Source organism: Neodiprion pinetum, chromosome 4 (assembly GCF_021155775.2).
Source record: "Neodiprion pinetum isolate iyNeoPine1 chromosome 4, iyNeoPine1.2, whole genome shotgun sequence".
In the NCBI taxonomy this organism is placed as follows: Eukaryota; Metazoa; Arthropoda; class Insecta; order Hymenoptera; family Diprionidae; genus Neodiprion; species Neodiprion pinetum.
Genome location: NC_060235.2, coordinates 36929467 through 36942315, shown reverse-complemented (window position 1 = coordinate 36942315; position 12849 = coordinate 36929467). Strand labels below are relative to the sequence as shown.

At 44.3% G+C, this 12849-nt stretch overlaps 1 protein-coding gene across 10 annotated transcripts in view; it reads left to right on the top strand.

Moving 5' to 3' along the window:
* Positions 1-12849, top strand: part of heph (polypyrimidine tract-binding protein 1 heph) — a 358510-nt gene that overhangs the window by 269054 nt on the left and 76607 nt on the right. For all 10 annotated transcript variants that reach the window (XM_069135784.1, XM_069135783.1, XM_046623389.2 and 7 more), the window contains one exon: positions 714-818. In XM_069135784.1, coding sequence (XP_068991885.1) covers positions 768-818 — 51 coding nt within the window. In that variant the 5' untranslated portion in view covers positions 714-767. The remainder of the gene's footprint in view (positions 1-713; positions 819-12849) is intronic.

Genomic DNA, 12849 nt, shown 5'->3' with positions numbered 1-12849 from the left:
TATACATACTTGTTCCGGCGACATGGGCTACGTTTCGCTATTCTGGATTACGAACTATTTGTTGCGCTGGGACTTGCGACGTTAGATTGGTATATTTAACCGTTGCCCACGATCCGTACGGATATACGAAGTTCAATTTTATTGATAGCAATTTGATCGTAATATTTTTCAATACTCTTCGACGAAGCGATTTCCAGACTTTTCATTCGTCTTCCTTCAACAAATATTGCAATTTTTCAATACTCCTGGTAAACCTGATGCATCCGCTGCAATACGGTAGATAAAAGTACAGAGTTTGCTGCAACAGCGGTCTCTCGTTCCTCTACGCGCTACCGGATGAAACGCTGAATAACTTCGCGCTACACTCGTTCAAGATTCCCGGTATTTGAAAAATCTACGGGTACGTTGTTGAACGTTTCTTCAATGGCGTACAAATATTTGCCAATGCAGTTTGGGCGCAAGCTTGATGAAATCTACAGAAAGATAACGAAATTAAAGGTTGTGTAGAAAGCACCTTTGTAACTGTTCGATAACGGTTTTAATTTCTCCGGCTCTTTGGTGTGGCGCCGGTGAAAAAGGTGATAAATGTAATGGAGCTTTTTGAACACTGCCAAATACCGCGGAGTGCCGTCTCATCGTGTATGATTGAACACGGTGATCCCGAATGAAACGTCGAGACTAAAACGTATCGTTTTTTCTTTGTGTGTTCTCAGAGAGGAAGCGACGAACTTTTGTCACAAAGCGGAGCCGTCAGTAATGGTGCGGCAATGAGCCCTCAACCGCATCACGCCGCGGACAACAACAATGACGCTAAGAAGGTGAGTCCCTTTTCTGATTGAAAAAATATTTAAAACGTCACAAACAAAACGACAAAAAGAGAAAAAAAAAAATAAAATAAAAAGAAAAAGAAACAACGAACAAACAAACAAAAAAAAATAAAATAAGAGAGAATGTGAGAAAATGAAGTAGAAAGAAGGAAGAGGAAAGAAAACAAACAAAACAATGGAAGAAAGCTCTCGGCCTCTGTCCCTTTGTTCGTTTCTTTGTTCATCAACTTTTCGCGCGAGACCGGAAGCTGAAGTGTTGTTCATTTCACACGGTGGGTATAGTGGGTATGTAGGTACATAGGTACATAAAACGACAGCCTTGGCCTGACAAGTGTGTCGGGCGACGGAGGTGAAGATCCTGAGCGAGGAGAGTCATAGATCAACCTGGAAGGGAAGGAAGGAAAAGGAGCGAGGGAGCGAAGCCTGCTGCAACCCCGATACGTATGACTTTTTTGACGCTCGCGTCTACGCCGAGTTCCCGGTACATATATCACCACCCTCGCCTCGCGGACGGTTGTCTTTGTATCCATGAGAGATCTGCCAGGTGCCGCGTCGTCGTTCCGTAACTCCCTTCGCTCCGATTCTGACGAGTGAATGGACCGTCGCCTAGAAATCCCAAAAGGTGCGACCCGACGAGGGTGTAAGTACATACATACCTACCTACCTAACCGTTACGACGGGTGTCAAAAGTGAAAATGTCACGGAGGGCGCTGTCTCGTCGTCGATAAATTTATGTGCCGAGGCCTCGATCACCCCCAAACTTTCGTTTTCGTCCCCTCTAACGTTGAACGGCGCCCCGTCTCCGTATACTTTTACCCCGCGAAATTCGCGACGCACGGTGCGTTACTCCATTATATATGTATATATATACTAGTATATATATGTGTGTGTGTGTAATATGTATACGTATACGTATACATTACCTGCACAAGTTTTTACTTCGACCTTAAATTTGCAAACTTTTCTTGACAACTTCGCGTCAACGACAGATAGGCATATATTTTTCCCCTTCGTCGTCGAGTTTACCGTATACACGTGGCTGAGAATAAAATATTACCACCCACCTCCGGTATTACGGTAAGGTAGTACCTACGTGTAGTGCTGATCGGGAACGAGCACCAACATTGACGCTTGAACCGACTCCAGCTTTACTTGGGCCCCCCCCCCCCCCCCCCCCCCCCCCACACAGCGTTAAAAAGCTGAGAGACTTTCTTTTTTTTACCGTTCGCTCCTCGGTCCCTGCCTTCCAATCAAAGAACCGAATCGTCAACCGTGGTTAATTCAGTGTTGTGCAGTTCTGCAACAGTAGACGTACCTACGTGTCGAGGGGCGAATGTGGCCGGGATTTCATGACGTAGGTTCAAGGGTCCTGACGAAATAACTAGTGGGCTCGAAACCTTTGACCACTAGTCCGCGCGGAACTCGCCTGCAATAAGAATTAATCGCTCGTTTGATCTCTATGCATAGTGCATCGCGCGTTTCACCGGCGCTAGGTGCAGTTTGGACGTTTGTTGGCGCCCATTATCTCGGCCATGCGTAAATATTTCACGCTGTATTAACCGTCAAATCGCTCTCTCCAAAACATCGGGTAACGGTGGAACGGGACTGCAGCCACCTAATGCAACGCGGCCCCCAGTGCATTAGGTCGGAACACATATCTAATACGTTGTGCGGTAATCATCCCGAAACGATTATGCGGAGTTCAATCGAAATCCCGGACGTTGCTCCGAATTGCCGTTTCCATTATCCGCGTCTTTATTTTATTTTATTTATTTTTCTTTATTCCCTCTTACAGCTCGTCAGTTTAGGTATTCGCACTGCACCGTTCTAGCGATAACAACGCCGACGACTCGGCAGTCGGAATGACGTCTCGTATAAACTTTTGGTAAAATATCAGCGCAGTTTCAAAGCGCGGTAACTGAAAGCTTTGTCACTGGATTCCACATTCCGTGTCGGCATTAGATGCCCAGATGTTTATTGCACGTATACATACAACGTTCTCGAATTTAAAGTGGGTATACATACTGCAGCTCGTTTGACATTTTTTATATTTTATTTTATTTTTTTTTCTTTTCTTTTTTTTTCAACTCTCCGTTACACAACCGGAGTCGGACAGTCGTTGGAGGATTCGGCTTCTATGTACCGGGTAAAATAGCATCGGTCTAATTTCAAATAACGAGAATTTCGATCGGAAACGATACACCGGGGTAGTAAAATTACGCAATTGGCATCAAGAACCGGTAGATAGCCGCGTTAGGCGATCCTCTCTTTTTTTTTTCGCTAGAGACAGGAAACTCGTTACAGTGATAATCTTTATTTTCAAAACCCGCACGGGTCACTCACAGTCGGCCTAGTTTTTACGGGAAACAAAAGCGAGAGAGAGAGAGAGAGAGAGTTTGTTCTTTTTTCTTTCCGCATCAATATTATTTTCCCCTCTTTTCTATCGTGGCATCCTCCGGATTAATAGCCGACAGACGCGGCGACCGATATCCGGACCCGGCGCAGGAGGGAGAGAAGAGCCTGAGACCGTTTCCAATGTGGAAATCTCGGCCGAATCGATTCTCGGGGTTGAAACGATGGTGGCTGCCTGCCTGCAGTTGTGTGTCCCTCTTGTTCCGTACTTAGCCTATACCAACTCTGCATTTCCAACAATCGGAAGAGGAGAAGGAGGAGGAGGAGGTGCAACGCCGTTCTAGAATTTCTCCGACGACACGGACTGCGTTCGCTGGTGTACATACCTATATATTATACGATATATATATATATACCCGTCTCCGAATGTCAAATTTACAACGGTAGTCCATAACTTGGGAGCCAAAGTCACATCTTTGTTCGCGGTTTAACGTCACGCCGTTTGACATCGGCACGTCTTGGTTAACGGGGCTGAAACTTTACGAGCCGCTCCCTCGGGAAGCTCGCGAACCAACTGAAAACTGATATTCAAAACACGGATACGATAATATATTCTCCCACAAACGGAAGAGAACGTCGCTAAAAGAGCTGCCGTTGTCTGCCGTTCGTCCAACGATTTTCTCCTTTTTTTTTTTTTTTTTGTTGGTTCACGTGACATTTTAGAGAATTTGACGCGGGAACGCGGGACGTTTTTCAGTGTCGAATGCGGGGCTCTGATAGTTGGTTAGCCTTTGGTCAAGCCGGTCTGGCTCGTTGAAACCGTATGGAAAGTCGAAAAGGCAGAAAACCGTGAAATCCCGAAACGGCTGATCGCTTATAGATCGATCCAACCGGCGCTGCACGACTGAATGGGCTTTGTCGAGATTCTGATGGTCCCAGATTAGGCGCCTATTCGATACACACTCCACCATTTTCTCGATTAGTTGCTGCAGCGTTTCACGGGACCAGCGGCGATCTATACCTATATACGCATAACGTCCGGATCTAGTCGCGCGGCTATTGGAAATTTTGGAATTCATACCCTGTGTAACACAAGAGTAGTCGATACCTGACGTTCGTCGCTATGGTAATAATACCACTCCGTTGTTCACTCGGAACATCAGCTCTTAATAAAGTCACCGGATTACAGTTCGAGTTTTTTTTTTATTTTATTTATTTTTTTTATCCTGTCATTCCACGTGTGGATTGCAAATGTGAAGGCAATATAATAGGTCGTTTCTTTCTTCGTCACTTTTTTTTCTGTCTTCTTTTACGTATACCAACTCGTAGAAATCTATTTCAGTTTCCTTGATAATTTTACATCGCAGACTGACAGATGTTCGGCGTCGGGTTCAATTAATTATCGATTAATTATAGAGAGAACGGTTTTAAATCTCCCCGTGCACTGCAACTGTCGAAAAATTACAAACGAAACCTACGGTTAATTGGTAAAAAATTTTACCGTCATCTACGTAGATGTTCTAATTTTTCGTTAATAATTTTCCAACTTTGTTTTTCATTTGTATCTAGATAAATAAATTTATAAATTCAAAAGAAACGCTCTTAACTTGTGTGTTTAACAAATTGAAAGGCAATGCAGCTTCAGGGCATGAGATACTCGGTACAAAGTAAGAACTTGTATAAAAGTATAATCAAAGTTTTCAATTATATTAAACATATAACTTGAGAATAAAAAAAAAAAAAAAAAAAAACGAAAACGTCACTCATTCCGACGTGGAGTCAGATATAAACGAGAAAATATCATTGTCCCGCAATTATTCTCCGTGCGCAAGGTCTCTTCGCTGAAGAGTAAACTTGGTCACGAGTGCTCTCTTGCCTCTGGTCAAGCTTTTTTATCTCGTTCAAAACCAAAACTTGAAACATATTTCACGGAATAAAGTAAGGAAAAGAAAAGATGCCGACTCTCACGGAACATTCAGCCGTCCTGCAATAAAGTTTGAAAATTGAAGAAAAAATAGAATCTCTGTAATTAAAGCCGGCGGTAATCTTCTCTCAAGTTATGCGTGTCACGGTTGGCAAGGAATGAGCCGTTAAATTTTGACGGTTGTGAGGATTAGTCGATGCGAACAAACCCTGGTGTGTTACTACCGTAGTATAAGCGAGTCGTAGGTACGTACGTACGTACATAGGTGGTATTAATTTCTCGTCTTTTACGTCTTGTAAACCTGAACCTAAAACCGAATCTCGACGAAGAAGCGATTCGGTGTTCGACTCGTGTTGCGTGAAATTGTACACTCTGTCACGTTTATTGCTTATGAGATCGACGCAACCGCATATGTCGGCTCTCTAGAATTGGCTCGTCTGCTATCTCTTGTCCCACCACGTATAGAATCGTTAAAATTTCAACGACTAACGCCGTCCGCGCCGTTAGACGACGACGACGTCGACGACGACTGGGCCATGACGCGAAGACCTCCGTCTCTCCGCTCCCGGTTCTCGATACAGTTATTTACATCCCAGTGCAGTGTGTTATATATGGTAACAAAAAATAACAATGGTTATAACAAACAAGATTCCACGATATACAAGAGAATCTCGGACAATCTGCCAAGTATGCCGACGACTCGTTCCTCGGAATGTTCCTCGTGCAACGAATGTTCGTTAGAATGTCGGTTTGAAAATCTACTCCCTCGGCTATACACTTCGCTTTATTAGAAACGGTGCCGTTGCAAGCGCGCAAAGTATGCAAGTCTTACCCGGTAGGTACTTGCCGAACGGGATCGTGGATACTTTGGAGGAAAAAACTTTCGAGAATAGCTTTCATGGAAGTAATTATCGGTACAGAGTATGCCGTCACCAATACGAACTTCCGCTCTTCTCTAGTCTCTTTGCAACGCGTACGGATTCTGCACTTGCGGAAGGTGGGCACGGAGAAGTTTGGGTGAAACAGGGTGAGTCGTAAAAGTTGATGAAAAAGATAGCGTGTCTTTGACGAAGCTAAATTCGGGGCTGAAAACGTTCGCAAGTTTTCTGTATTTTCCGCGAATGTTTTTTGTGTCGAAATTGCGAGGACTGCCGTATATCGGTGTGGACAAGAAGCCGTCTTTTCACTCCACAACGACTACCATCGATCCGTGATAAGCGAACTTCGCAAAAGTGCACGAGAAGCGTCGCGACAAAAGCGCAGCGGCCGCTTCGCACAAACGACGTCCCGCATCGCCGAGTCACTCAAAAAAGCGAAAGCTCAAAGTCCATTCGTAATGTTACTGCCGTGTGTTGCGCCGCTGCGTTATGCAGTGCCTGCAGACGTCCTCGGCGCGAGGCCGCAATGCGGTGATGAAATATCGGGGAAAAGTTAGCGATGGGGGGGGGGCTTGTTGAAACGGCGAGCACTCGGTGAAACGGTCTTTGATTTTCCTTTTGTAGTTTCGCGGTCGGTGCAACGCCTACCTAGTTCTTCTTCTCATCCCTCGTCTCGTACTCGTACCTACTTTGCTTCTAGTGTCGCGTCTAGTAGGGGTGGGTATCCTGAAAACCTTTTTACCGTGCAGTAAATCGTTGCGGAAAATTTGCCGTAGCCTTATTTATAGAACGGATTGGAGAGAATGCGAATTATGTGGGATTGATCATTGAATTTACATTAAAAATCGGATGTGAATTTTTAGCCATCCGTAGGATCGCTAAATCAAGCCCGTACGCTCGGGAATAAATAGCAGAATATATACATATAAGCTCTTTCGGTGCTGCTGCTGCTGTTGCTGAACAGTATCAGCGTCGATCAAGGTTCATCGGAAACCATTAAATCGTTGAGGATCGGGGTCAGATATTTCGCGCGCGTCGGTCAACTTATTAATAAAACCACCTGATAAGCCTCTGTTATATAGAGTGATTGACTCGTGAATTTCAGAGCTCCGATTTTCACCTCTGCAGTGTGAACATCGTTAATTTTCTCTTGCGTTTTATCGAGGTATTTTTCATTTTTCAAGGCTATGTAAAATCCGGTCGTCATGCAGTAATTATCGACTTTTCTAGCAATCTCAGTTTGGCCCGATTCCCCCGCTTTTTTCCTCTTCCCCCTTTCCTCTCTCTTTCTTTCTCTCTCTCCCTCTCTCCCTCTCGACTATCGACGATGCGACATCAGCCAGGCACCATGTGGCCGAGTGAACGGGCAAATAAAAGCTGCTTCATAAAACGGTCACGCGGATAGCTGCATGAGCGAATGGATATTAGCTCATAAACCTTCCGGATGTTCGTCCGTCGGCCCCGGTATACGCGCCTAGATTTTCCGTCGCCTCGTTTTTGAGGTCGCCGCGGCTTTTGCGTATAATACGCCCAATCTTTGCGGCCCGCTAAATTCTCGTCCGTAGGACACAAGGGAGCTTCTTTGGAAGAGAGCGAGTGCTTTCTTATCAGGGGACCTGGAAATAATTGAAGATCCAATAAAGGAGCCGAACGAGTGGCGGCCGTGTCTTCCCAGGATGCGGCTCCTGGAACAAGCTGGCTTAAAGGTTACGCGCCTGTTCCATCAGGAACGAGATTTCATTCCACGAAGTGGTTATATAAGCCTGTTAAATTCAAGTCTCCAGCCGTGGTTCCACTTATTATCTTTTTCTCTTTTTCTCTATCTCTCTCTCTCCCTCTCTCTCTCTCTAGATTCGCCTTCCGTACCACTTGCGCGTGTTACGACAGGCGATTCCACTGCGGAGAAAAAAAAATGGTAAATTAAACGAGGTGGTGAGGGGGGTGGAACGCAAGTGAAAGAGAAAAAAAACATGGGAAAAAAGAATGGCAGAGATCTAAATATGCCGCGACTCGCGCGAGTCCCCCAAAGCTCGACGGGCAAATGGACGCGACGTATTTCCGGTTTTCATGCGGAAAGATAAATCAAACGCGAAAACATTAACCGGCCATCCCCTTCGCTTCCCTTTCTCCCGCAAACGCGATAGATGCTTACCGAATCGTAATCAATCAAAATAATATTTATACACGCGGGGTTATTTCTTTTAATATCCTCCCCCGGCTACCTGCAGCAGTCGAGTCGGTCGGCCCGTCGGCCGAAAGGACGTTCAATTTCCAGCCTAACTAACCAACCAACCAACAAACCAACCAACCAGTGATCCGCTTTGATTTACCCTTTTGCGGTCAGCCAGCGGTCGAAACTTTGCGTCCCTTCCTTCGGTGGCGTTTTGCGATTCATCCCAATCCGGAAATTTGCAAAGTGAGAGTAACACCGGGGGAGAGAGACGAGAATATAAAAAAAACAAAGATGGGGAAAATTCAAAAATTCGTTTTCAAAAATCTCCACCTGAGATCGAAACTCGGCATGTACGGCTACGTTTTTAGCCCGCGGGCTTATCGGCGTGGTTCATCCCCTTTTTACGAGCCAATCTGCTCTCAGATAAGGCCGAGCAATTAATCACACAACCCGTGGACCGCGTGCGTCACCCGTTACAGAGTCCTACCTCGGCGGCCAGCGTGCCCTGTGTTAACAGCCCCCCGAGCCTACACACTCCTCGCCCTCGTCCTCGTCCTCGTCCTTCTCCTCCTTTTCCTGCGCCGGCTTGGCGCACGTTGGGCAGACGTGAAGTCGCCTCCCGGTCCCACCGCTAAAGCTTCATCAATAATCCCGGCTTCCAGACTATACCAACTCCTGTAAAACTAATAAAACCAAGATCAACGTCAAGCCATTTCCACGCTTCGTCGACGGTCCGCGGGTCGACTAATTAACCCGGTTGGACTCCGGAATACTCTGCAGGGAGGAAATAATTCGTGCAAATCTTGAAATCTTCCTGTCACGACTTTTTCTCTCCGTCGCAAGTAACACCCTTTTCCAACTTTACATCCATTCATCGACGTTTTTATGGTTTTTTTTTTCTTTTTTGTTAGTATTGCCGTTATTTCACTCAAACAACACAGTATTATATATATACCTGAGAAAAACTGGGCTACCTGTATTATATGCGAGATAAATATGTATTGTAACAAAGGGTGAGATGGCCCTTCATAGATTGTAGAGACACAAAAGCTATATCAAATATTCATAAAAATGAAATATGAGAAACGAATCGAGAAAACAGTCTTGCGTTTCTGACTTTCAACTAGTTACACGTTTTGCGGCATAAACAGCATTTTCCTTTGCCTTTTAATTTTCGCCTCTTTTGACATTTACTTTTCGCTCGCGAACCCTATTTTCTCTGCGCCGCGATGCAGTTTTGCACCAATATATAGACAGTACATGTCACAAGACACAACCGTTCTGATGTTCTTTTTTTTTTCACCTTTCTTCTTGGTCTTTTGGTGTGTTTTGTCACGGTAAGGTTACAGTTTCGTAAATTCCCTGTCTTGTATATGTACGTATGTAATATGTGATGTATGACAGCATGAAAACGCGTGCGAGGACCGGGTCGCGGGTATCGCTATCACGGTGTGAAATATACTCGTACATGTACGACATACGTGTACGTGTGCAACGCCCCGAGTTCCACGTGTCATCCGTATTGGATTAGCTAGATGTCTGCACGCAGATAACACACACGCGACTCCGCATAGGCCGTGGATATTTTATACTCTCCCTCATGCCGCGACAAGCGAGTGAAAGACTTTTGAAAAAAGAAGTCTACGGAAAGAAAAAAACAAAAAAAAAAAGGGATACGTGAAACAGAAAATACCGTTCCAAGGCTCTTATCACAACCCAGATATAGATGAAAGGTTGCTTCTAGGTCTGCACTTTCAATCCTCCCGAGAAACTGGAAAACAGAGACTAGAGAGGAGTGTTTCTTTTTTTCGTGATTATTTCAACCTCTGCAATTTTCAGATTCACCCGTCGGCTGTTACATTTATATGGACAATTATTATACGTATATATATAATATATATATATATAACATATGTATATTGTATTTGTTTGCACAGATTAAACGGTGAAATAAAAATTATAAACTAATCGATCGAACTTGAACATTTGACTCTTGACCATCGGACAAAGAAATTCGATAAAATTTCTCCGTCGCTGCAGCGCTGCTGGTTCGTAATGGTTGGTAATGGTTGGTAATGGTTGGTAATGGTTCGGCCATTACCGCTGCCGTTGACTTTCATATCTCCTCGCATCCTCCGTATCTCGGCGTTTTATCTTTACGCGTAAATCGTAAAGCCGGATGTCCTTCGAACCTCGCCGAGTTTTCGCATCGCTTCGAATCCTATAGTGACGTTCGGAGAGTTCAGGCAGAGTTTACGATAGTTTTGCACTCTGTCGGACGAATCCAGGAGCCTCGTCTACGCGAGATCTTCGGACCGACGTTGCCGCGTGTTTTCCTACGATTATAAACTTATCCGCATCCGATGCCGCGGAATTTACTATCTCGGGTTATAAACTGCACCGCTCCAGCCTCTCGCATATCATTGCCACGTATCGCCCTTTTTTCGCACTTTCCATCCACATCCGCGAAGGTAAGTTCACTTTGCGTGATTTTATTATCTCCTCAATTTACGTGTTTCGTAATATGTTATTTTTTTTTTTTTCTTTTTCAATACCGTTATTATTTTTAGCATCTAAACGTACTCAACGGTCGAACTTGTAATTAACAGGGGACAAAAATGAAAGTGAAAACGAAAAGTGGAGGATTGAGATGAAAAGTTTTTGTTCAAAATTAATTATCAACACCGCGGAATATCGACCGCTTTTGAATTTCGATTCATCTACCCCGACCATCTTTGTGCCCCCCTCACCTCACCTCGGGCCGATCCATTTTTCAGGTTTCAATTTTAATGAAATGAATGAAGAATTACGCTCGTGTGCGTGTGTGTGTATTCATCTATATACCGAAAACATTTTACATTCCACCGGACTAATCCGTCGAATATCGACAACTGTCACAGGTGATTCTCTCACTCGTATATTTTTCTCTCACTTCCACCTCCGTCTCTCAGCAGGTTTTTCACCACTCGTTCGTCTGACCCGTTTTTTTTTTTTTTTTTTTTTTTTTTTCCGTTTTACTTCCTCTCATCCCCGTGCGTTTCATTCCCTTCATCATATTTTATCCCCCCGTTCACGAGTATATCATTTTATTCGATTCGCCCAGCGTGTAGTCAAGTTTTGAGAGGACTATCGTCCATCCGTTCCGTCCTCCGTTTTTCATCAAGTGCCGGTATGTTGTATATGCACATGTGCACATACTTCGCATATATGTATAATGCGTATCGGGGTTAATGACAATCGGCGCATAAAATGGCCGAAAGCTACGGGATGGAAAAAGCGTGCATAAAACACTCGCTTATCCAAGTTTTTGTACACGTTGTACGTATAAATATGTTTCGGAAAAATAGAATTGAAAAAGAATAAAAAACCAAGAAACAGAAGAAAAAAAATTTACAATCGGATGCGGCAAAAACTTTTTTCTCGTACTCGTCGAACATGATGAACCACCGGATGAATTTCTCATATTTTTGCATTTTCAGCAGATTCTCGCGTTTTTCTTTCCCCCTCCGTGTATTCAACGAAAAACAAATACCACTTATTGGCGGTGTTACGGGATTATGCTTGAACGAGATGAATATGTTATTCCAATTGAAACCAGATCCCGGCTAACGTACCACGAATAACAATACGATCGCCGGTGGTTGAATGTAAAAATATCATACCAACGTAAAGAAGAATGACTTGCTCCCAAAGTCGGTAATTCGACAAAAGATGTTTGATTTCTCGTGATGTGAGAAAAATGAAATGGCAGTAGGTGCACCGTATACGAGATTTAATCTCCGACCCCCCTGACATTTTATAAACGCTACGTATATAACGACGGAAATAGAGAGGGTGTAACGTTCGCCGATGGAGGGCTGCAGCTTGCAATGTTGGGGTAATGCGTATTGACGTTTTCTCGATAATTCCCACTGCGTCCTAGCGCCGGGATTCCAGACGGCTCGGAGCTATCCTGCGGGATATTCCCACCTCAGACGCTTGCTTGCTTCATCCCCTATCCGCAGGTTGTTACAGAAACGAACCATCGCCGGTGCTGGACTCGGCCGCGTTCGTTGCGCGGTTGAATAAAATGCAATAACGTAGAAGAGCGAATGTATCTCTGCCTCGATATTCGATACATTTTTTAATTTCTCGCGCCGATTTTTACTAGAATCGTATTTTATGTTTTCCCGCAATTATCGATATAGGTACGTATACCGATGCAGGGTTGCTAAAATCGAGGGAATCGTGATCGTAGGCGTCTCGTTGAGCTGAGGGGCTAACCGAGTTATCAAATGATCACGTGGGGTACGTCAGGGATAATTAAATTAATTAACCAGTCGCCGAATGATTCGTTCGACTACAAGCTTGGGCAAATATTTGGTAAACTTTTTTCCGGCTTGTTATAGGCACGTGTATATATATATATATATATATATATATATACGTTGAGGCGGTGTAACGATGCGGACAAAATAATTGTGTAAATTTACAGCTATAAATGTTATACAGGTATGTGTTTATTTATGTACGTATACGTTATACCAGATGCGTGGTGGGAAATCAATAGGCGGGAATGGAAAGAGTTGAACTACGGCTCGAATGGAAACTGAATTGCCGGATGCCTCCGGCGTTCGTCGCTCGGTGCGCCAAACCGAATGGAAAATAACTCATTATTGGTCATTAATTAATATCGAAACCGCGATCGTTCGTGAC